Below are 25,984 nucleotides of genomic sequence, written 5' to 3'. Positions count from 1 at the left end.
AGTCCCTATTTAATCATTAACCCAAAGGCTGATAATCCTTATACCTTCCCTTTTCTTAGGCTAAACATTTCTAAACACATGTTTGACTTCCTTATCACAAATTTAAGGAAAAGGGAGTTGTTGATAATATGTCAGTTCTCAATTCATGCAGGTCAATAAAGTGTTTTATAAAAGATAGCTATTTTTAGAAGCGCCTCATGGACTTGTACAATAGTTTGTAGATAATGGAACATAGATTTTTAGAACTGGAAGGGAATTTGTGGATTATTTCAGTTTAGTCTAACCCTTCATTTTAGAGATGATTATACTGATCTCCAGAGAAGAGGATCAACTTGTCATAAACACTGTGAACAATAAAGATATGAAACTGAGAGGCTTAAAGCAGGGAATGGGATGTAAAGTAATGAAATGTAATCATAATTGTTCTTTCATTTATTGGATAATACATGATTATGATTTTAGAAAATATATATTCATGAAGAAAGCAATAAAATGATAGACCACAATCTTTTGATGGTCTTGTAAAATAAATACTTGAAGGAAGCAACTAGGGAGTAACAGTAAGCTTAACATTCTTATAATACAACATTCAGTGATTCAGCTCTTTGGTAAGCAAAAGTTCACTGGATTATATATATAAATCCTACAATATATGAATATATACTATATATAAAAACAGATTACAGATTTATATTATATAAATGTACAGATTCTATTATATATACACACATGTATATGTGTGTATATATTATATATACACACATGTATATGTGTACACATATATGTGAGTATATGTGTGTGTATCTCCTATATATTATATATACATATATATACATATACATATATATTATATACACACACATGTGTGTGTATACATATACATATATGTGAGTATATACGTGTGTATGTGTGTGTGTATCTCCTATAATTGTCCAAGGTGGCGCTAGTGGTAAAGAACCCACCTGCCAATGCAGGAGACAGAAGATATGTGGGTTCAATCCCTGGATTGGGAAGATCCCTTGGAGGAGGGCATGGCAACCCACTGCAGTATTCTTGCCTGGAGAATCCCAAGAACAGAGGCGCTTGGCGGGTTACAGTCCATAGGGTCGCTATAAATATATAGATTCTATTTCATATATATATATATATATATATATATATGTATGTATATCCAATAATCTGCATTTTAGTGGGCCTAAAATATGTTTATATAATGCACTGCCCACAAAGTCCTTAAAGTATACATTTATGCAAAGATCTGAGAAGAAAAGTACAGTTATGCACCTTGATGAGATGCACTTTGGGTTGGCTGACTTGCTATGGATATATACACACACACAAGCCTTTGTGAATGTAGCTATATACATATATGTATGAAAGTGAAACTGTTAGTTGCTCAGTCATTTCTGACTCTTTGTGACCCCATGGACTGTAGCCCACCAGATTCCTCTGTCCATGGGATTTTTCCAGGCAAGAATACTGGAGTGGGTTGCCATTCCCTTCTCCAGGGGATCTTCCTGACCCAGGGATTGAACCTGGGTCTCCTGCATTGCAGGCAGATTCTTTACTGTCTGAGCCACCAAGGAAGTCCATCTATCTATCTATCTATCTATATGTATATATCTGATCCTTGGCACCACATCGTCTTTATTAATAAACTGTTAACAGGCTTTGGACTTCTACATAGCTAAGATTAGAAAGTTAACAGTTCTTCAAGCTGTAAAGATAAGTTAGAAAAGTCACATCACTCACTCTGGTGATTCCATCATGTTCCCCATTGTTGATGGCAGGGGCTCAAAGCTGCTGGTATCATGTCATTGCTTTTGTTCATCTTTGTCCTAAACTTCATGCTACTGACATCCAGTATGTGCTTTAATATTTAAGACATCATTTTCCAATTTTTGCTGTGAGTTGGGTATTTTAATTTAGGTTGATTGGTTCAGTTCAGTCACTCAGTTGTGTCTGAATCTTTGCGACCCCATGGACTGCAGCACACCAGGCCTCCCTGTCCATCACCAACTCCCGGAGTTTACTCAAACTCATGCCCATTGAGTCAGTGATGCCATCCAACCATCTCATTCTCTGTCGTCCCCTTCTCCTCCCACCTTCAATCTTTCCCAACATCAGAGTCTTTTCAAATGAGTCAGTTCTTTGCATCAAATGGCCAAAGTATTGGAGTTTCAGCTTTAACATCAGTCCTTCCAATGAACACTCAAGACTGATCCCCTTTAGGATGGACTGGTTGGATTTCCTTGCAGTCCAAAGGACTCGCAAGAGTCTTCTCTAACACCACAGTTCAAAAGCATCAATTCTTTGGCACTCAGCTTTCTTTATAGTCCAAGTCTCACATCCATACATAACTACTAGAAAAACCTTGACTAGAGGTTTTTTGACTAGAGGAAAAACCTTGTCTAGCCTTGACTAGTCAGACCTTTGCTGGCAAAGTAATGTCTCTGCTTTTTAATATGCTGTCTAGGTTAGTCACAGCTTCTCCTCCAAGGAGCAAGCATCTTTTAATTTCATGGCTGCAGTCACCATCTGCAGTGATTTTGGAGCCCCAAAAAATAAAGTCTGCCACTGTTTCCACTGTTTGATTGATTGGTAATGAAATATAATTCAAAGCCAACTGTCACGTGAACAAGTTAAATGAGTGGTTGCTTCCATAAAGTCTCTGTTTCCAATTAGTTTCTGGAATCTGAGTGAGTTGTATTTCATCAATAGAAGTATTTGGAACTTGACTAGAAAGCAATACCTTTTTTCATTCATTGTGTATGTCAGTAACTATTGGGTATCTGTTTTAAAATGCTAGTAAATGCTGTTCTTTTCATTGACTTCGACTCAAATTCCTTTTAACAATGACCTCCTCATCTTATTCCTGGGAGCCACAAACATGGTGTGACTAGAGGAAAAGGAGATAAATTTTTGTGTATACATGGTTAATGTACGTGAATCTCGTTATACTAAAGCCACATATCCTATTTCTAAAACAATTACCTTCCCTTCCAAACTCCTCCTTTTCTTCTGTTAAACATGATAGGTTTTCAGTTCATCTTTCTACATGACTCATACCAGCAGCCCCTCCTGCCTCAACTTTAAAAGACTGGTAATCATCTGGTTCAAATTTCCAATCTCAATAATAGTCCAGCAGTCACAAAGAATTTAGCATTGTAATCATTCCAGGCGGTCTTAATAATGTTATATGATTAATTAGAAAACGTTCTCATAGTTAATATACTTTAATGTACCAGTCACCCCTTGATGCTTCCATTTAGTCCTTGTAGTTTGTTATTTATGATTTTTCCATGGCTTACTTCAAAATTTTCCTTGTTTGCATTACGTGCTATATTATGTAATGCTACGTTAATTTCCTGTTGTAATCGGTCAGCATGCCAACATCACGCACCTACTCAAATACAGCTTCAAAATTTTTTTATCAGCTTGTAGGTTTTATTTAACTGAAATCATTAAAGTAGTAGAGAATCTTGCTGCATGTTTGGATTTCACTTAAATTGCTGGTATAATTTTGAATTACTTTGTATCAAGTTTTCCAAATGCCCTTATAAAGAAATTTTATAGCAACTATATACATTTTTTAAGTGAGGAAAAGCAGCACACTTCTTTTTTCTTTGTTTTTAGGAAGATCTTTCTTAAAAATTTGCTGCTTTCTAAAAATTTATGTTATCTGTTAAAAACTATACTATGAGCCATAACACACAGTGTACCTTCTTTTTGTTGAAAACTAGCCACTTAAAAGATAACATGGCGGGGCTTCCCTGGCGGTTCAGTGGTTAAGATTCTGTGCTTTCAATGCAGGGGGCAAAGGTTTGATCCCTGCTCAGGGAACTAAGATCCCCCATGCCATGAGGCATGGCCAAAAAATTAGGAAAAAAAAAAAAAAGGTACCATGGCAGAAAAGGAAGAACACTGACTTGAGAGTCCTAGGCTCTGAGAACTGCCTACTGAACTGATGCCTAAAATAGGGATAATGTTTCAGACCTCAGATGGTTACTACCGAGATCAAGTGAGATCTCACAGACACAGAGCTCAAACCAGTGGTTATCAGTAACTACTGGGTATAAGATAGACTTAAGGATGTATTGTAAAACACAGGGAATATAGCCAATATTTTGTAATAACTATAAGTGGAGTGTAACCTTTAAAACTGTATAAAAAATAAAATAAGTTAAAAAGATCAAGTGAGATATTTTCTGTAGAGTGCCAGGCAACAATGTTTGGCACATAGTAAACATTTTGGAGAAGGCAATGGCACCCCACTCCAGTACTCTTGCCTGGAAAATCCCATGGACGGAGGAGCCTGGTGGGCTGCAGTCCATGGGATCACTAAGAGTCCGACAGGACTGATGGACTTCACCTTCACTTTTCACTTTCATGCATTGGAGATGGAAATGACAACCCACTCCAGTGTTCTTGACTGGAGAATCACAGGGATGGGGAACCTGGTGGGCTGCCATCTATGGGGTCACACAGAGTCGGACACGACTGAAGCGACTTAGCAGCAGCAGCAAACATTAAATTAATTCAGTGTGTTAGCTGCATATTAATCTGAACCTTAGCAGGTGTGCTTCATAAACATATCTCTTCTCAATGTACCAACCTTGGGTGTAGGGGGTGGGGGAACGCAACTATCGATTAACAGCTAGAGTTCAAAAATGAACTACTGAATATCTGAGTATTGAGAGGATGGTAGTGAGAATCAACTTATATTTTCTGTATTTATTTTAGAATTCAGAGTGAGGAAGATTTTAAAATCAGGATTTATGAGGAAGAGTATCTTTCTTTCTCATTACTATAATAAACAGCAGTCAAAAAAAAATGCCTCATCAGACTTACGGCAGATAACAAAGGGAAGTAAAACTTTAATTATGTCCTTGATTTATAGATAATGTTGCAACATCTCAAACAATGAACATCAAATTTTTCTGCAATCTATTTGCAAAGATGTGTATATGTGTATGTGTTTTAGAGATGGGATGGGAAACCATTTTTCATTCCATTCTTTTTAAATGAGAATGCACTTAAATAACTGTTCCAGAAAGAAAATGCAAATGAACTTTAAACTACTTACATTCCTTAAATTATTTTCCAATATGTGTCAACTTACACACATTATTATAGATCTAATCAGTGTTTATATACTCTCCTGTGATCTAATTCTTTCACTTAACATTGTTCATACAACAGGACCACTATCAGACTATACTTGTTTCCCTATAGTTCTTCCCACATCTCACTTTGTGCTTAGACATTCTAACAGATATATGTTGCTACCTTACTGTTATTTTAATTATAATTTCTGGCTGGTGAAAATGGTGTTTTTCCATGTGATAATTTATTGTGCATTTTTTTTTTCATGTAAACTTTCTCTCTCCATCTTTCATTTTGCTATATGAACTGCCTGGGGGACCAGGTCTAGAGGACCCTTACACAGTTCTTCCAATAACAACATAAGCAAATTTGTTTGATTACTCCACTAACCTTGTACAGCTAAATGATATAACTATACAGCTAATCATTGTCCATTCTCCTATGCTCTGAAAACAAATATCCCAATGGTCTCCAAATCCTCTAACAAATCTCTAAATTATTTCCCAATCTATTCTTCTCTAAGACTACTTTCATCTTCTCACAGTTATTTTTAGAAATCAACTTAGAAAGATAACTAAAAATACACATCTGATCATATAACTCAGTCTCCAGTTAATAAATTTTTTATTGCTTTCAAGACAAAGTGAACTTTTCGAGCACAGCCTAGAAGGCCTTTGCAATGTAGCCTAATCTCATTTACAGCCCAACCTCATTCTCCCATTGTTTGCATAAATTCTATAATACATTACATCTAAATATACTACTCATTGTTCCTGAATATCATTCTTGCTTTTCTGCATAACCCTTTGTTATGTCATTTTGCCTCCCTATTAGACTCAGGTCCCCTTTCTCCCTAGTCTACTCCAAATGCCTATGAATATCTTATATATCCTTAAGTTTCATCTCAAATATGATTGACCTCCTGAAGCTATTTCTCAACTGGATATGGCTTCTCCCTTGCTAAGATTATTTGTATATTTGTGTTATCCCCTTGGAATAGCTTATAAGCTGTTGAGAAAGTGAAAGTCACTCTTTCGTGTCCGACTCTTTGTGATCCCATGGACTATCCAGTCCATGGAATTCTCCAAGCCACAATACAGGGGTGGGTAGTGTTTCCCTCCTCCAGGGGATCTTCGCAACCCAGGGATCAAACTCAGGTCTCCTGCATTGCAGGTGGATTCTTTACCAGCTGAGCCACAATGGAAGCCCAAGAAGACTGGAGTAGGTAGCCTGTCTCTTCTCCAGGGGATCTTCCCTACTCAGGAATCAAACTGGGTGGTCTCCTGCATTGCAGGCAGATTCTTTACCAACTGAGCTATCAGGGAAGCTGTTGAGAACAGGGGCTCAACTCACATCTTTCTCTCTGCAAATGCTTTGCAGAGTAGGCATTCTGTACATTTATCTTGAACTGAATATTCCTCAAAGTATGAAAAACCCTATAACAGCAATAACTTTGCCTCCTACATGGTTGGATCATCCCTGCACTCAACATAAATATGGAATGAATACAAATTACAAACATGAACACTTTCAAAGTCATACAATTGGGTAAAAATTAAGAACATGTATATTCTTACCCTCCTAAATGTAAGGCATAGCTCCCACCCTCCCAGTTATGTCTCAGAAAAAAAGAAATTGTCTTACACTCCAGTCCTTACAGATGCTTTAATTATAAGGGGCCTTTTCTAAACTACTGTATTTTTTAATATTAAAGTACTACTTCAAGAACACACATTAGTCTGGGACAAACTCAGTTTGAGTTTTAGGTGATTATGGAGGTAAATTTACAGAATGAGAGTAGGGGGTTGGAAACAAGAAAATGTAACACAGATCTAGGAATTGTTTACAGGGTATGTCCCCAGAGTATTAAGTGTTTGATATGATGGAATAAATTAAAAAAAAAAGCCTTTGAAAGATCACTTAAAATTGCAATTCAGTAAATACCTAGAGAAGATAAAAAATATATACATATTTAAAATGACTGGAATAATCAACTGGTCTAGTGCCATACACGTGGCTTGGGATAAAGGTGACAGGGGTGCTATCATACACTAATTAAAGTCCTGTATCTCTATCTAAAACTTGGACATGAATGTGATGTATTCCAGAAAATTGTCAGGTGACTCAAAAATGGGCTCCTGTGCTTATAGAAACACTGATGTCAGTAATATATGTGAAGAAGCAAAACAAAATTGTTTTATAGGATAGGATAGTAAGGGGGAAGCAATTTTTCTACATGCAGATATTATATTGTACCATATGCAATTTGAATCCATTTGTACAATTAAATGAATTTCCTATAATAATTAGACGTTTTACTATTTCATATACATTTGTGAGAGGCTATCTATTTCAAAATGGTCAAAAACTTAAAAAAATATCCTCTTAGGAAAATGGGGGACACCTTATCCATACTTTTGAATCCACAGAGGTGTGCCTCCCTCATTTTGATCACAATAGTAGTAAGAGCTGCCACTTAGAATTTGCTGGGTATCAAGGACGTTGTTAAGAGTTTGCATATATGTCATTGATGCTTCAAGCAATTCTGTAGGTGAGTATTAAGAAGCCATTGTATAAATGAGGAGAGTGTGCCTCCAAGAAATTAAAAAGTTTGCTCAAGATTATGCAGTGAATAAGCAGTGGACATCCATGGAGTTTCAAAGTTCACAAGCTGAACCACCATGTCGTATGGCCCCCACAAGCACTGAGCCTGAATTTCTAGGTCCATGACTTTGACAGGATGGTGCTTAATATAAACAATGGTGAAGTCAAAAGTAGGACAAGAACAAGAATTTTTGTAATCCATAAATGCATTTCCATCTTCAATAAAAACCCTTTTAATACCTTTTTTATTCTGAATACATTTCAACTAGAAAGTGAAGAATACCACACTCATGATCCGTTTAGCCTCATGATTCTATTTCTGGTGAGATTCACCGAGGGATGCTCTGTAGAAAGGAGTGGTTTACCCTTCTTTGTTTCCCTAACCTTCTTTCTGCTAACCACGTGTCTACAGTGCATGAACTGATCCAAATCACTTTACTTTCCAAAACATGATAGTTCTTTATACTCAATATTTTGTTATAATCTATAAGGGAAAAGAATCTGAAACAGAGTAGATATACATATGTACAACTGAATCAACTCTGTTCTACATTTGAAACTAATACAACACTGTAAATCAACTATACTTCAATAAAATAAATAAATATTCTATTTCTTCACAACTTCTGGGGTAACCATGACTTCCCCTTCTTCATTGTTTACTTCTGTAATGCTTCAAGGATATTCCTCAGCTCCAATATTCTTGGCTTTGGTAAACAGGTTTGCACATATCCTGTCAAAGCTTTTATGATTTCAGTTGATGGACTCTGAGCACAGTCTCACTGAACCACTATATTTTCCAACAGAAGAGCCCTGATTGTTTTAGCCTTTCATAACAGGGAATTCTCACTATTTGCTGGTTTATTACAAATGCCTTCTCTGGCCTGATGCGGCCTGGTGTGTGTGTGCACAGTTGTGCCTAACTCTTGGCGACCCCATGGACTGTAGCCCTCCAGGCTCCTCTGCCCATGGGATTCTACAGGCAAGAATACTGGAGTGGGTTGCTATTTCCTCTTCCAGGGGATCTTCTTGACCCAGGGATTGAAACTGTATCTCCTGCATTGGCTGGCAGATTCGTTACTACTGAGCCACCTGGCCTGATACAGCAGCATCTTCTCTTTGGATGCCAACCTCTTTCCAGATGCTGACCAGCAGAAATGTTGACCCATCACCTTCCTGAGTTCATCTTTTCAGGGGACACTCCTACATCACTTTGCAAGATGGGAATGAACAAGATGGGAGCCCACCAGCTTGTGAATGCAGCCTGGCTTATTTTATCTTTTTTCCCCACAAAATACTTTTTACCCACACAGAAGCTCATCTGCCACTTCTCAGCCCACTTGTGAGCCTCAGGAGAGGTTCCTGCAGTTTACCCCTTGGAGCTTGGCATTTCACTTTTAGTGAGCTCAGAACAGCTGAGTGTCAACTGCAAACTCTCTCGTTTCCTTAACTTTTTGACAGAATCAAATACTTCCTTGAAGTAATTAAAGCAATAATGTTTCAAACTGAAGGAGAAATATTAAGTGTAAAATTATCCTCCAATTAAAGAAAAAATGCTCCACACCGTGGTATTTTTTTTTTTTTAATTTCACCCTTCTTCGCAGTGATGATGAACAGTAGATCATAATAGAAGCCTAGATTTAGACATGCTACTGGCCTCAACCTCTGAAGGCATAAAAGCCAAGGATTGATCTGCCAAATATTCTAAAATGCATTTACTTTTACTGTCATCAATCCTTCCAATTGGTCCCCCCCAGGTTGCTTTGTAATTCTATCTGCCTCTTACATATTTAAAAAGCCTAATGTTTATCATTACTTCATTTTTAAAACTTTTATTTCCTTCTCTAGGAAGCCTTATTAATTTTTATACTACTCCTTTTTCAGAATGTAAAATAAATAAAATAGATTTTAGTCTTCTTAGATATGCTTCCATGGTATGAAGTTTTATTATGAATTTTAAAAAATCATTGACCAGAATTCTAATTTTCCCATAGACATTTTAACAGGAAATAATGAAGACAAAATTTTAAAACAGATTTCTGTTGTAGCTAATTTAGTATGTGAAGAAATAGAATTCTAAAGTTTGTTTTTTTCTTTTGATCAATACAAAATTAATTTGCACAATCCAAATATACTCAACTTTTGAGGGTGTCTGTGTGAATGTATATCTCAGAACAGTGGTTTGGGAGTAAATAATCATAACTAGGTGCTTCTCTAGCTACAACCTAGACATGTATGAAATGAAAAATTATAGATTGTGTAATCACCTTAATATCTGCCTTAAAGTTCTGTCCTGAACACAGGTTGCTGGGTCACTTAAGGTTCCTGAATGATCCACCCAAATCTCATGTTAGTAGTAGACACAGCATGATATAGTGGAAGGAGCATAGAATTTAGACTCAGAGGTCCAAGGCTTACATTTTGCTCAGCCTCATTTAAGTCAGGAAACTAGTAATGAGTCACTTAATCTTTCTAATCCTCAGTTTCTTGACCTGCAAAGTGAGGAAGTTAATTTATCTTACTATGTTCACATGTTTCTTGTGAGGCTCAAATAAGATAATGTAAAAACTTTTAAAGTAGTTAATAAACAATAAAGTTTTATTAAAATCAGCTTTATTAACTGCAAAGCTTATCTAAAAATAGACCTCTTGCCAATGGGCCACTTTGTATCTTTTCTATTGTTGGCTCTCTATTTTATACTATGATCCCTTTAAAAATAGTCATGGCTTTATGGCTGTGTTCATAATTTAAAAAAAAATTTAGATCTTTTTCTATGCCATTTTAATAATCATGGAAGAAAGGGCCTTGTTTTTATTTTACCACTTTCTTTTTAGTTCAGGTTCTTAAGCACAGGCCACTCTGATGATGTTTAAAACCAAGATATCAAATGACACTGTCATGATCTGGAAATGTCTGCGAGGTCCAATGGGAAGTCTTAGCAAATGTCAGAGTACCTCTAAGGCAAGGCTCAGGATGGCTAATGATGCAAGAGTTTAGTACTAAAGATACATACAGCAGGATGCTGAGGAAAGGCCTGCTTGAGGCTCAAAGGTCAAGCAGCACAAGTTTAATGTGAGTAAAGTAAAAGGTCACTTAGCATTGTGATTAGTGATGCTGACTGGGTCAGGGTGATGTAATAGATATAGTCAACTAACACTTCAATTTCAGGAGGTGTCAGAATTGATATTTTCATCCATTCCCCTTCCTTTCTGACACGTAATTACTTAGAAAAGCCAACGACTGAAAACACATCCTAGGCAGCAGTCAACTGTTTGGTAGTTAGCAGTCTACTGTGGTTGAGTTGCAGTTAAAAGGCATTATAGTGGCTGATGACTTACAGACTTTAAAGGAAGATAAATTATTTCTACATATCTGTTCAGAACGGTCCTAAATGGTGTGTCTATCACTGGCAATTCAATTGTTAATTTTTGCTTTAAAGCCAAACAAATACACATTTTCAAGACAATACAGAAATCTGGAAGAGGAACTGATCCAAGTAGATGATATGAAAACAAGGAATACATCAAATATGGCAGATGCATAGCAATAAGCGCTAAATGAAGGTGACAAAAATACCCCCAATAACATAATATCCCACCACCACCAATAACAACAACAATAACAAAATATCCGCAGAAATAAAAAATTAAAGGTCCTCCCCATCTGCTTCAAATAGCTATAAGGAATGCTGAGATATATGGTAGTGTGTGAAAGTTAACACTACACATTCATAACACAAAGGACTTATTGCGATGGATAACATAATAAAATCCTTGCAGGGTGATGGCTCATCCTAGGATATGAAGAATAATTGGAGTGGGATCTAAGCGATTTTCATGTGGCATCCACAGGGTCTCAAGAAGAAAGTGAAATCAAAAGGACATATTTGAAAAAGAGACTATATATTTTAAACTCATTTTTCATCTAGTCAGAACATCAAAGGATTTATCCTCACAGCTAGTCAGGTGTATTCTGTGGTAACCATTTAGGATTTACACAGGTTAGAACTGTAAGCTACACAATGAATTTTTTCTACATCTTTGTATCTTTAACACCTAACATGGGGCCTGCCACAGAGCTTGTGGCAAATAAAAGTATGTTGAATGACAGACACTTTGTTCTTATGGGCCTTAGAGTCTTGGACTGGATTGGCCAAAAAGTTCATTTGGATTTTTCATAAGATGATACAGAAAAACCCAAACAAACTTTTTGGCCAACCCAATATACAGATGGGAAAAAATAATTAAATAACAAGTCAGTTACAACAGATGCTAGGAATTATAATGAGAGACTCTCTTTTTCATGTCTGTACCTCTTCTTCCTTAAAGCATGACTTCTTTTTGATCTTCTTGGGATAACTATGATATGATATCAGCCCAATTTTCTGATAGGTCAAGATTGTATAAATCAGAGTTGGAAGCTGGACCAGAAGACAAATACCAGTGAAGATCTGTCTTGCTGTAGAAGAGAGCTACTTTTGACTTTAAATCCTTGTGGTTTCATACTATTTAAGTATGTATTTCATTGGTGAAATTTCTACTTGTTCTTGGTGATTTTAATTCAGCATTTACTGTGTCTACTATGCACATGGAAACAAAAAAGTGAGTACCTAAAACATAGATGTAATACTATATAGTTTGAGTAATTTTTCAAGTTTTTAAATTATATTGTAATTGATTTTTATTCTGCCGGGAGGAGCTATCCCACATCCAAGGAGCGGTAGCTGCGCGGGCACAGGAGGGCCTAGAGGAGCTACTCCACGCTAAAGGTCAGGAGCAGCGGCAGTGAGGAGATACCTCTCGTCCAAGGTAAGGAGCAGCGGCTGTGCTTTGCTGGATCAGATGTGTAGAGATACCCCACGTCCAAGTTAAGAGAAACCCAAGTAAGATGGTAAGTGTTGCAAGAGGGCATCAGAGGGCAGACACACTGAAACCATAAGCACAGAAAACTATAGTCAATCTAATCACACTAGGACCACAGCCTTGTCTAACTCAAACTAAGCCATGCCCTGTGGGGGCACCCAAGACGGGTGGGTCATGGTGGAGAGATCTGACAGAATGTGGTCCACTGGAGAAGGGAATGGCAAACCATTTCAGTATTCTTGCCTTGAGAACCCCATGAACAGTATGAAAAGGCAAAATGATAGGATACTGAAAGAGGAACTCCCCAGGTCAGTAGGTGCCCAATATGCTACTGGAGATCAGTGGAGAAATAACTCCAGAAAGAATGAAGGGATGGAGCCAAAGCAAAAACAATACCCAGCTGTGGATGTGACTGGTGATAGAAGAAAGGTCCAATGCTGTAAAGAGCAATATTGCACAGGAATCTGGAATGTCAGGTCCATGAATCAAGGCAAATTGGAAGTGGTCAAACAGGAGATGGCAAGAGTGAACGTTGACATTCTAGGAATCAGTGAACTAAAATGGACTGGAATGGGTGAATTTAACTCAGATGGCCATTATATCTACTACTGAGGGCAGGAATCCCTTAGAAGAAATGGAGTAGCCATCATGGTCAACAAAAGTGTCCGAAATGCAGTTCTTGGATGCAATCTCAAAAATGACACAATGATCTCTGTTCATTTCCAGGGCAAACCATTCAATATCACAGTAATCAAAGTCTATACCCCAACCAGTAACGCTGAAGCTGAAGTTGAATGGTTCTATGAAGACCTACAAGACCTTTTAGACTAACACCCAAAAAAAGATGTCCTTTTCATTATAGGGCACTGGAATGCAAAAGCAGGAAGTCAGGAAACTCCTGGGGTAACAGGCAAATTTGGCCTTGGAATACAGAATGAGCAGAGCAAAGGTTAATAGAGTTTTGCCAAGAGAACGAGCTGGTCATAGCAAATACCCTCTTCGAGCAAAAAACCAGAAGACTCTACACATGAACATCACCAGATGGTCAACACTGAAATCAGACTGATTATATTCTTTGCAGCCAAAGATGGAGAAGCTCTATACAGTCAGCAAAAACAAGACTGGGAGCTGACTGTGGCTCAGATCATGAGCTCCTTATTGCCAAATTCAGACTTAAATTGAAGAAAGTAGGGAAAACCACTAGACCATTGAGGTATGACCTAAATCAAATCCCTTATGATTGTACAGTGGAAGTGAGAAATAGATTTAAGGGACTAGATCTGATAGATAGAGTGCCTGATGAACCATGGATGGAGGTTCATGACATTGTACAGGAGACAGGGATTAAAACTACCCCCATGGGAAAAAAAAAAAAAAAAAGACCATCCCCATGGAAAAGAAATGCAAAAAAGCAAAATGGCTGTCTGGGGAGGCCTTACAAATAGCTGTGAAAAGAAGAGAAGCAAAAAGCAAAGGAGAAAAGGAAAGATATAAGCATCTGAATGCAGAGATCCACAGAATAGCAAGGAGAGATAAGAAAGCCTTCCTCAGCGATCAATGCAAAGAAATAGAGGAAAACAACAGAATGGGAAAGACTAGAGATCTCTTCAAGAAAATTAGAGATACCAAGGGAATATTTCATGCAAAGATGTGCTCGATAAAGGACAGAAATGGTATGGACCTAACAGAAGCAGAAGATATTAAGAAGAGGTGGCAAGAATACACAGAAGAACTGTATAAAAAAGATCTTCACTACCAAGATAATCACGATGGTGTGATCACTCACCTATACCCAGGCATCCTGGAATGTGAAGTCAAGTGGGCCTTAGAAAGCATCACTATGAACAAAACTAGTGGAGGTGATGGAATTCCAGGGGAGCTACTTCAAATCCTGAAAGATGATGCTCTGAAAGTGCTGCACTCAATACGCCAGCAAATTTGGAAAACTCAGCAGTGGCCACAGGACTGGAAAAGGTCAGTTTTCATTCCAATCCCAAAGAAAGGCAATGCCAAAGAATGCTCAAACTACCTCACAGTTGCACTCATCTCACACACTATAAAGTAATGCTCAAAATGGGCTTCAGCAATATGTGAACTGTGAACTTCCAGATGTTCAAGCTGGTTTTAGAAAAGGCAGAGGAACCAGAGATCAAATTGCCAACATCTGCTGGGTCATGGAAAAAGCAAGAGAGTTCCAGAAAAACATCTATTTCTGCTTTATTGACTATGCCAAAGCCTTTGACTGTGTGGATCACAATAAACTGTGGAAAATTCTGAAAGAGATGGGAATACCAGACCACCTAACCTGCCTCTTGGGAAACCTATATGCAGGTCAGGAAGCAACAGTTAGAACTGGACATGGAACAACAGACTGGTTCCAAATAGGAAAAGGAGTTTGTCAAGGCTGTATATTATCACCCTGCTTATTTAACTGTAATGCGGAGTACATCATGAGAAACGCTGGGCTGCAAGAAGCACAAGCTGGAATCAAGATTGCTGGGAGAAATATCAATAACCTCAGATATGCAGACGACACCACCCTTATGGCAGAAAGTGAAGAAGAACTAAAAAGCCTCTTGATGAAAGTGAAAGAGGAGAGTGAAAAAGTGGCTTAAAGCTCAACATTCAGAAAATGAAGATCATGGCATCTGGTCCCATCACTTCATGGCCAATAGATGGGGAAACAGTGGAAACAGTGTCAGACTTCATTTTCTTGGGCTCCAAAATCACTACAGATGGTGACTGCAGCCATGAAATTAAAAGACTCTTACTCCTTAGAAGAAAAGCTATGACCAACCTAGATAGCGTGTTGAGAAGGAGAGATTACTTTGCCAACAAAGGTCCATCTATTTAAGGCTATGGTTTTTCCTGTGGTCATGTATGGATGTGAGAGTTGGACTTGAAGAAAGCTGAGCACCTAAGAATTGATGCTTTTGAACTGTGGTGTTGGAGAAGACTCTTGAGAGTCCCTTGGACTGCAAGGAGATCCATCCAGTCCATTGTGAAGGAGATCAGCCCTGGGTGTTCTTTGGAAGGAATGATGCTAAAGCTGAAGCTCCAGCACTTTGGCCACCTCATGCGAAGAGTTGACTCATTGGAAAAGACTCTGATGCTGGGAGGGATTGGGGGCAGGAGGAGAAGGGGACAGAGGATGAGATGGCTGGATGGCATCACTGACTCGATGGACGTGAGTCTGAGTGAACTCCGGGAGTTGGTGATGGACAGGGAGGCCTGGCGTGCTGCGATTCATGGGGTTGCAAAGAGTCGGACATGACTGAGTGACTGAACTGAACTGAACTGATAGTTGATTTACAAAGTTGTGTTAGTTTCAGGTGTAGAGCACAGTAATTCAGTTATATATATATATACAAACACACACATATTCTTTTTCAGATTCTTTTCCCTTATATGTCATTATAGAGTATTGAGCTCTCTGTGCTATATAATAGGTCCTTCTTGGTTATCTATTTTATATACAGTAGTGTATGTTAATCCCAAACTCCTCATTTATCCCTTAACATGATTTTTGCATTCTTAAAAAGTTTTCAATGTCTCTATGCTAAATTTTCAGAACCCCCATCCCACCCCCAGAATCTGTCCTTTTTTATATTTCTAGATCAGTTCAACTGAAGAGTACCCTGACAAGGCAAGGAGAGTTGTTTAAACCTTATTATTTACAACAACTTATCTTACAAATCAGAATTGTCTCAGTATGGTACAATAATAAATCAGATATAATTTTGATGCTGAATCTGATGTAACAGAGGAGTTGTAACATACATAGGTAATCCCCAATTGTACACTCCTTTGTTTGATGCTGTCTGTTTTCACTTCATAGTAAATAAATGTTCTACCGTTGAACTCACATATTTATTATAATAAAATACCACAATTATCTTTTAGCTATCTTGGTTAGATTTTACTTGGAAAAGTTTTCTCTGCATAAAAGAAAAAGTGATTGAAAAATCACTGCTCTAGTGTCTTCTAAATGGTTCCCAGAGGTCCTTCCTAAAATCCAAATTTGATCATGGTACTCTTCTGCTTAAAACCTGTCAGTGGATCCTACACCATGTAAAAGTTCAAACTCCTTTATATCAGAATCCTTCTTGGCAGCTGCCCAAATCCCCAGCCTCATCTCTCACCTTGCCTCTTTACATCTGTACCTCAAGCCATACACTATTTCCCCCAAGCCATATACTTTTTATTTTTTAGGACCATGGCAAAGCCTCAATTTCTCCCAGTTTTTTAAAGAGCTATGTCTCAAACCTGTCTGGCCTCCTTGTCTACTAGGAAAACTACTTTATATCCTTCAAAGTTCAATCTAAATATAAAGCCTTTTCTTGTAATATGTTCCCTTCTCCCACTAAAGACTTCAGTCTTTCTTCCATTGCAAATCATATACACTATTATCCAACTCAACAAATTTTAACATGGGAGTTTTCACATAGAGTCTCCCCAACTAGACTGTTGAATTAACTTATAGACATTTTGCTCTGATGGGCCTTAGAGTCTTCTATTGGATTGGCCAAAAAATTCGTGCAGATTTCTTGTAATATGGTATGGAAAATTCCAAACGAATTTTTTTTGCCAACTCAATATATAGGTGGCAAAAAATAATTAAATAACAAGTGAGTGAAAACAGAGGCTAGGGATTATAATGAGAGACACTCTTTTTCATGTCTGTACCTCTGGATTCCAGTGCTATGAGGATAGTGATCTGTCCTGTCATATCTTTGAATCTTTGCAACTTAGGACAGAATCTGGTTCACAGATGTTACATAATACAATACTTACTTAAATAAATAAAAAGTGACTTAACTTGGAATTCATCAATTGCCTAGGGACTAGGGTTGATGTTTATTTTTGTTTAGCAAACCTCTTCCCCATAGATAATCTAAAGTTAATAGTATAAATAAGATTATAAGGAGAATATTTTAAATGCTTAAAAGAACAAACTTTTCAAATCCCCTCAAGTACTTTATAAGCATCAATTTACATACAACTGATATGCTAATTATAATTTAGCCATATTCGTTCATTAAAACTGGGTCCTTAAGGACCTCTACTAGGCAATGTTTGAATGACTGAATCTTGTTAACGTAGCTGAAGCTTCTGAACATACTAGAGATACATAAACATGAATGTCCTTAAAATTATTCCATAATTTCAATAATGTTAACTAAATCAAAATGGCCTTTCTGATTTGGCAAGATGCTTTATTAAATACTGTTTCACTTCATTTTATGATACTACTTAAGTCCATTCATTGTTACTTTAACGATTAAAAAAATAGCCACAGTGTTATTAGTGGGTATTTTTTTAATACCTCTATTATGCGCTCTATTCTGTATTATAACGCCAAATTCTTTGGCATGAAATACAAAGCCCCTTACCATCTATGACCTCTTCATTCTCTCCTATGTAGCCCATCTGTGTATCCTACCACTTCTTGCAACTAACCCTACAGTCCAGTTATACCAACTCCTTGCACTTCTTGAAACATGCTGGGTCTTTTCATGATATCATATTTTTATACATACTGTTGCTTTTTCTGTAATGGCCTTTGCATACTCATGACCATGAAATCATTCATTAACTCTGATATCTGTTTTCCCATGCCTCAAAGACAGCTCCATAAAGAAGCTTTTTGGTCATCTAAGACAATGGTTCTCAAGGCAAGAATATTTGAGTTGGTTTGCCATTCCCTTCTCTAGTCAAGGAGATCAAACCAGTCAATCCTAAAGGAAATTAACCCTGAATATTCATTGGAAGGATTGATCCTGAAGCTGAAGCTCCAATACTTTGGCCACCTGATACGAAGAGCTGACTCATTGGAAAAGACCCGTATGCTGGGAAAGATTGAAGGTAGGAAGAGAAGGGGATGACAGAGGATGAGATGGTTGGAGGGCATCACCAACTCAGTGGACATGAGTTTGAGCAAACTCAGGGAGAGAATGAAGAACAGGGAAGCCTGGCATGCTGCAGTCCATGGGGTCACAAAGGATTGGACACATCTTAGCGACTGAACAATAATAAGACAATGGTAGTCACCCATTTCTCTGTGTCCCCAGCAAATTTTGTTGAGACATATATTATTTATGATAATACATATTTCTGTCTACCTCCATTTGCATGAGGTCTTTGAGTGCAGAAACCGCATGCTATTCTTTCTATCCCAGCATCGAGCATTGTATCTGGCACAAAGAAGGCACCTGTTGTGGATTGAATTGTGTCCTCCAAAAAGATATACTGTAGTCCTAATTGTGGTACCTGTGAACGTGACCTTAATTGGAAATAAGTTCCTTGCAGATGAAATCAAATTAAGGTAAGGTCATACTGGATTAGGGTAGGCTTTATAACTAATGACTGGTGTCCTTATTAGGAGAAATTTGGCAACACAAAGACTCAGAGGACACAGAGAGGGAAGAAGGCCATGTGACAACAAAAGCAGAATGTGGAATGATGCAGCTGCAAGCCAAGGAATGGCAGGGATTGCTGACAACCACCAGATGATACCTTCTCTGGTAGCTCAGACAGTAAAGAATCTGCCTGCAATGTAGGAGATGCAGGTTTGACCCCTGGGTCAGGAAGATCTCCTGGAGAAAGGAAATGGCAACCCACTCCAGTATTCTTGCCTGGGATATCCTGTGGACAGAGGAGTCAGGTGGGCTACAGTCCATAGGGTCACAAAGAGTCAGACACGACTGAGCGACTAACACTTTCATTTCACCAGATGCTAGTAGTAAGATACGCAGTAGATTCTCTCTTCAGTGACCCCTAGTGGAATCAACCTTGCCTATACCTTGATTTTGTATTTCTAGCCTCTAGAACTCTGAAAGAATAAACCTCTAGTTTTAAGCCATCTAGTTGGTGGTAATACATTATGGCAGTCTTAGGAAACTAATATCTGCATGCATGCTAAGTTGTGTCTGACTCTTTGCGACCCTATGGACTATAGCCTGCCAGGCTCCTCTGTCCAGGGGATTCTCCAGGCAAGAATACTGGAGTGGGTTGTCATGCCCTCCTCCAGGGAATCTTCGACCCAGGGATGGAACTTGCATCTCTATGTCTCCTGCATTGGCAGGTGTGTTCTTTACCACTATTGCCACCTCAAAGCCCAGGGAACTAATACAGCATCCAATATATTTTTATTGAAACCCACTCCAGAATGACCTAACAGAGGAGATTCTTTTACTCAATAGAGGATCTATGTCCAATAAATTCTGCAAAGTATCTATTCTTATCTTCCATCTTCAAGTTTCAGTAAGCCTATAGAGAGTCCCTTTACAACTTCCATACGTGTTTAAAGATGATTCTGGCTGGAAAGAAGGGAACAGACATAAAGCCCATGGAAAGCTGACTTTTTCTCTTTATCATCATATCCACTGGGAACAGAGCAGAGACCACAAAGCCACAGCTGAAATATTTAGGATCATGATTCTTCCAATGAAATTGCTTTTCTGTTGTAGGATATTCCCTTTGGAGTTTTGGCTGGAGTTCTGTGCTCTAAAATGGGCCATATAGTGCTGGAATCATCATGTGACTGTTTCCGAGTCTATAGTTTAATGGTAGAGTCATGAGGACTATTGCTATTACTGCTATTGCTCATAAAACCTATTTTAGGGAAGTTTAGAACAAAAGTTACAGTAATGCACACAGTAGATCCACATATAAAGCCAGGTAAAAATGTTACTTCTCTAGCCATTTCATTAACATAGTTGTTGTTATATAAACACAACTATCTTCTATAGTCACAGAAAACTTGATTACTTATGAAATGCTTTGAGACAGAGTCTTATTTAAAATAAAAATAACATCACCTTTTATTCACTTTTTTTCATTAAAAAGCTCCTTTTCTACCTTACTGTCTTTTTCCTATGCTGATATTAATTTCCAATTTTTTAATCTGAAGCCCATTTCTTCATCTCTGTTTCTAATTGTCTTAATAAGGCATTTTCCCACTCACCCTATTTACAACTATAGTCCATCACATTCATTATAATGATGTCTCTGTAAAAATATTTAAACTCTCACCTTTGTAGCTAGATCTCTCTTCTTATCTCTCTCACTTAAAAACCATAGAGAGAAATAAAACACAAAATTGAAGGTAAAGGAAGACTGCATTTCATAAAGGTTGCCATACAATTGCTTTTCTGAAGATCCGGTTTGCAGCCAATGGACATGCAACTGTTTCTTTGTTGGCTCCAGAGCTATCATCATAAAGAAATATTAGAATTCAGTGATATCTACATTCTTCCTGTCTTCCCGGGACTGGTTTAAGTCGAAACAGACATAGTGCAGAGTGTTAGCTGAGAAAAAAGACATACACAAATGATGCAGATGCTAGATACACAGATTATAAAGTATCAAAGAAACACATACCAAATGTCCCAGCCTGTTTTTTTAAATTTTTTTATTTAATGTTTTGGCCATAACACGTGGCATGTGGTATCTTATTTTCCCGACAAGGGATAGAACCCATGCCCTCTGTATTGGAAATGTGGAATCTTAACCACTGGACCACCAGGGAAGTTCCATTCACCAGCCTGTTTTTTTTGTTTGTTTGTTTGTTTGTTTTTTTAAAGCTTCTTCAGGAAGGCCTTGGCTGAGACCAATTTATACTCTTCTGTCTGCTGACAAACCCCAATACAAATGCTGAGAGACCTACAGGTGCCTTATTGGGAGATCTCTAATAGATTTATAGTGGCTCTTGGTCTGGAACAGATAAGTTTTGGGGCCACCATTTTAAGTAGCTAGGAGAGGTCAGTCATTATTTGATTTTATTTACGTTGCACATACTTAGGGTAAGTGTTATCACTTTGTGCTGGGATCTATTTTTTTGGGGGGAGGGGACTATTTTAAGCATGTTACAAATATACATTTACTTAACTTTGGAACTCTGTAAAGTAGATAATTTGATTATCTCCAGATTATAGAGGAGGAAAATGTAACACAAAGAAGTCAAACAATTTACCCATATCATACAACTATTGAGCTGCAGAGCTAGGATTCAAATCCAGGGAGCCTCTTCTGTGTAGTCCAAGCAGTAACCACTATCCATCCAGACTTTCACTGATTTCTGGGCCTTCTAGACTACCTTGGTTCCAGAGGAGGGAACCTCTTTAGCCTTTCTCAGTTTCTTGGATTATGGGTTAGTTTCAGTATCCCATTGGACTTCATGATTTACTCAGTGTTTAAGGAGTAAGAAAGCTTCTAGCAGGTACTGCTGGATTTTTTGAGTGGGAGATGTAATCTTTGTCTTCTGAGAAGTTAAAAATGAGTTAATTATAAAGGCCACATGAAGACCAAAAAAAAAAAAGTAACTTAAGGACCTTTACAAAGCTTTCTATGCATCAAGATACTGAGAAACATGGAAGGGGGTATTTAGATTCTGCACCACAATTCTTCTCTAGGCTAGAAGTTGTGTCTGAGGCCATTTCTAGGCATGCTGCTACGGATCTATATGTCTGCTTACAGAAGGCTTACCATTTGAGACTGACATCACCAGTTATGTCTTTGTTAGTTTCCACCATGACAGGAAGACTAGCCTGTAATTGAGCTATGTACACTCTAGTAGTATATCAAAGGGAGGCTGGCGAATATGAAGATGAATTCTAACATTTATGTATGCACATACATAATATGTATAATATGTGTGTGTATATACAAGTACACATATACATAGGCACATATACATATAAGAGGCTTCCCTGGTTTCTCAGATGGTAAAGAATCCACCTGCAATGCAGGGAATTTGGGTTTGATCCCTGGGTCAGAAAGATCCCCTGGAGAAGGGAATGGCTACACACTCCAGTATTCTAGCCTTGATAATTCCACGGAAAGAGTTGCCTGGTGGCTACAGTCCATGAAATCACAAAGAGTCAGACATGACTGAGCAACTAACACTTTCACTTTCATTTTCCTCACATATACATATATACACACGCATGCATCCTAAATTGCTGCAATCGTGTATGACTCTTTGTGACCCCATGGACTATAGCTTGCCAGGCTTCTCTGTCCATGGCAAGAGTACTCCCTCCAGGCAAGAATACTGAAGTGGGTTGCCATGACTTCCTCCAGGGTATCTTCCCAACCCAGGGATCAAACCTGCGTCTCTCAAGTCTCCTGCATTGGCAGACAGATTCCTTATGACTAGCACCACATGGCAAGACCCCACATGTATACATACACACCAATATATAACTAGAGATGGTTGAGAATTTAGTCTATGTCAGTCTCTGTGCTAAATGTTTCATAGAAATTATTATTCTGTTCATCATCATATCAAACCTATAATATAGGTATCATTATTTATCCTCTTTGACAGATGAGAAAATGGAGGTACAAAGATGTAAAGTCAGTTATTAAGTAGGAACTGTCGGGATACATACCCAAAATATCATCTATTACATATAATTTGAGTTAGGCCTTATGCTTTATCATACTTTCTTAAAATTCTTTTTACATTTATATTTTCCCAATCTTCTTTTTTTTTTTTCTTTTTGACTACTCATTACATAAGTTTTTTAAAGTTAGGCAGAATAGAGTTGAGGCTTCAGTGAAATGTCAAATATTGCAATATTGTGTTACAGAACTAGGCCACAATGGATTTGAATATTTTCCCTCTTTAATTTTTCTATTTCAGGTTTAAACAACTGCTGCATATATATATAATATCTCTTGTAAAAAGCCTATTGTGTTTGCAATTATAGGAGTGTTAGAAGTTGAAGGCAATAAAATTTATCATTGCCATGCAAAAAAAAAAAATCCTTATCAACACAGGGTATGGAAAAAATGCCTGGTTTATTGGTTGATCTGTGATATGTGAATAAGATCCAATTCTGCTATGTTTAACAAGGAAAAAAAATAAAATGCTATGAAAATGTTGTGAATATTTTATTATCTTAATTAGGATGTATTTTGAAGCAATAAATTTCACATCCTTGGCATATGATGATAAGCTGATACATATGCTAGGCAACTATATTATCAAAATTAAAATACATTCAGTGCACAAAACAGTAGTAAGAATACCATAAATCTAGATTCATTATTTTAGAAAGGAACATAGTGTTATGAGCTGAATTATATCCCTCCAAATTCCTATGTTGAAGTTCTAACTCCTAGTGCCCCAGAATGTGGCTGTATTTGGAGAGAGGGCCTTTAAAGAAGTAATTAAATTAAAATGGGGTTGTTAGGGTGGGCCCTAATCCAGTATAACTGGTGTCCTTATAAGAAAAGGAAATTATGACAGATAACACAAACAAATGACCACGTGAGGACACAGCAAGATGGCAGCCATCTGCAAGGCAAGGAGAGAGGCCACAGAAGAAATCAAACATGCCAATGCCCCGACCTTGGATTTCTAACCTCCAGAACTGTGAGAAAGTAAATTTCCGTTGTGTATGCTACCCAAAAATATAAACTAACTTTTTGGCCAACCCAATATTTGTTACAGAAACCATAGTAAATGAATACACACAGTGATGATTAAGAAGTCAATAACTATTACAAAGTTAGTCAAAATTCTATAATTTAGAAGTTCTTATTTTGGCAGGTTGTTTAGATAGGAACTCAAATATTGCTTTTCTATATGGTATTGTTTAGTTTCCAAGTCATGCCTGATTGTTTTGCGACCTCGTGGACTATAGCCCACCAGGTTCCTTTATCCTTGGGAATTCTCCAGGCAAGAATACTGGAGTGGGTTGCCATTTCCTTCTCCAGGGGATCTTTCTGAACCAGGGATCAAGACAACTCTGTCTCCTGCATTGCAGGCAGATTCTTTACTGCTGAGCCACCAGGAAGACCATGGTGGCTTATATTAAAACAAACATACAAACAAAAAATAACTCTAGCTATCTTGATATTTTCTTTTTACTTTATCTTATGGGAAAGAAATTTATACTTTCAGAAAGAAAATTGTTTAGAGTAAAATCGATTAGATGCTATTTTTTGAGGTGATGGTTCCAGAGCATAAAAACCTCTTCCTTAGAGTGAAAGTGAAGTCGCTCAGTCGTGTCCGACTCTTTGCGACTCCATGGACTGTAGCCTATCAGGCTCCTCCGTCTATGGGATTTTCCAGGCAAGAGTGCTGGAGTGGATTGCCATTTCCTTCTCCAGGGGATCTTCCCGACCCAGGAATCGAACCTGGGTCTCCCACATTGCCGGCAGACGCTTTACCGTCTGAGCCACCAGGGAAGCCCCAATACCTATTCCTTAGAGTAGGTATTCTCAAATATAATTTAGTCCTGAATGTTATGTTTATATCCATTTGGAAGTTCACTATTTAATTGAAGCTGTATTAATTGTTGATTTAATTTATTATCTATTTATTTCCAATGTTGATTTCCTGATTTTTCATGTAAACTTTTCACATTCTCTTCTCTAGATATGTACAAACAAAATAACTAAGGAAGATTAAGATGTCTAGAGACCCTTAGTGACTAGATCAAGGTCACACTGTTGTGGACTAAAACTAGACTTTTGCAAGTCTTAACAAGCCTAAGCATACACTTTTCATCATCATTAGCTGAGTCAGTGCTAATTTCACAAATCATAAGTCAGAAATGTTTTCATACATAATTATGGGCCATTTGACTCATTTTCCAGACTTCATGCTATAATTTGTTGGTTTTTAACTTCACAATGCCACTTTTAAAGAATGGGGAGATGGAAAATAGGAATTAAAATAAAAAGTCTTTAGGAAGGAAGTTATATGTAGAATAACCAGTATGGGAGACTCTACGCTTTGGGAATAACCAGAGTGAGAAATCTACCTAGGGTCTTCTGAAAATAGCCTCTGGATTAAACAAATTATTGAGAAAAAATAAAAAAAACCTACCATGACACATGTTTTACTGAATCATAACAATGTAAATATTAGTTTCAAAATTCATACAATCAAACAATAACCAGGAAGTGTTACTGATCTAATTTATCATCACTTGCGATGTTTCAAACTTAAAACGAGGCTTGGGCTGACTGAATTGGTGTTACCAGGCAAAATTGCAAAGTAGGTGGCCTTCTACTTATTTTTAGGTACTCCTTCCCTGCTTCTTAGTGGATGTACAGGGCCCTCATTACTTCTCCTTATTCCCTAGCTTAAGGTCCCAAAGACGCACTCTCACTGCTAACCCTAACCGTCTCACCAAATGACCCTGGCTCTACAGTACTTCTCCCATTTTCCCTGCACCTCAACAAAATATTCCGTTCACTCACAACCTAGAAAGTAGTCAGAGTGGAGTAATTATTAATAATATGGAGGTATAAAATAGTGATAGTAATAGATGCTTGTGTTTTATAGGAAGAGCTTGTTTACATGTAGTCTGAATTGACAGAGGAGGTCTTTTGGGGGAGATAAATCTTCCCAATTGCTCTTATCTTTCCTTCATTAGGGGCTTCCCTTGTGG

The 25,984-nt window shown here is 37.7% G+C and overlaps 1 protein-coding gene across 2 annotated transcripts in view; it reads right to left on the bottom strand.

Annotated features, from left to right (window-relative positions):
* DIAPH2 (diaphanous related formin 2) overlaps positions 1–25,984 on the bottom strand; it is a 981,259-nt gene that overhangs the window by 31,952 nt on the left and 923,323 nt on the right. The window contains exon 28 of one of the 2 annotated variants that reach the window (XM_055563959.1): positions 20,545–20,881. The exons of the other annotated variant lie outside the window; for it this stretch is intronic. Coding sequence (XP_055419934.1) covers positions 20,802–20,881 — 80 coding nt within the window. The 3' untranslated portion in view covers positions 20,545–20,801. Of the gene's footprint in view, positions 1–20,544; positions 20,882–25,984 lie in introns of those variants that run through there. 2 annotated transcript variants of the gene reach the window in all.

Source organism: Bubalus kerabau, chromosome X, assembly GCF_029407905.1.
Source record: "Bubalus kerabau isolate K-KA32 ecotype Philippines breed swamp buffalo chromosome X, PCC_UOA_SB_1v2, whole genome shotgun sequence".
NCBI lineage: Eukaryota > Metazoa > Chordata > Mammalia > Artiodactyla > Bovidae > Bubalus > Bubalus kerabau.
This window is presented reverse-complemented; position numbering and strand designations above follow the sequence as displayed.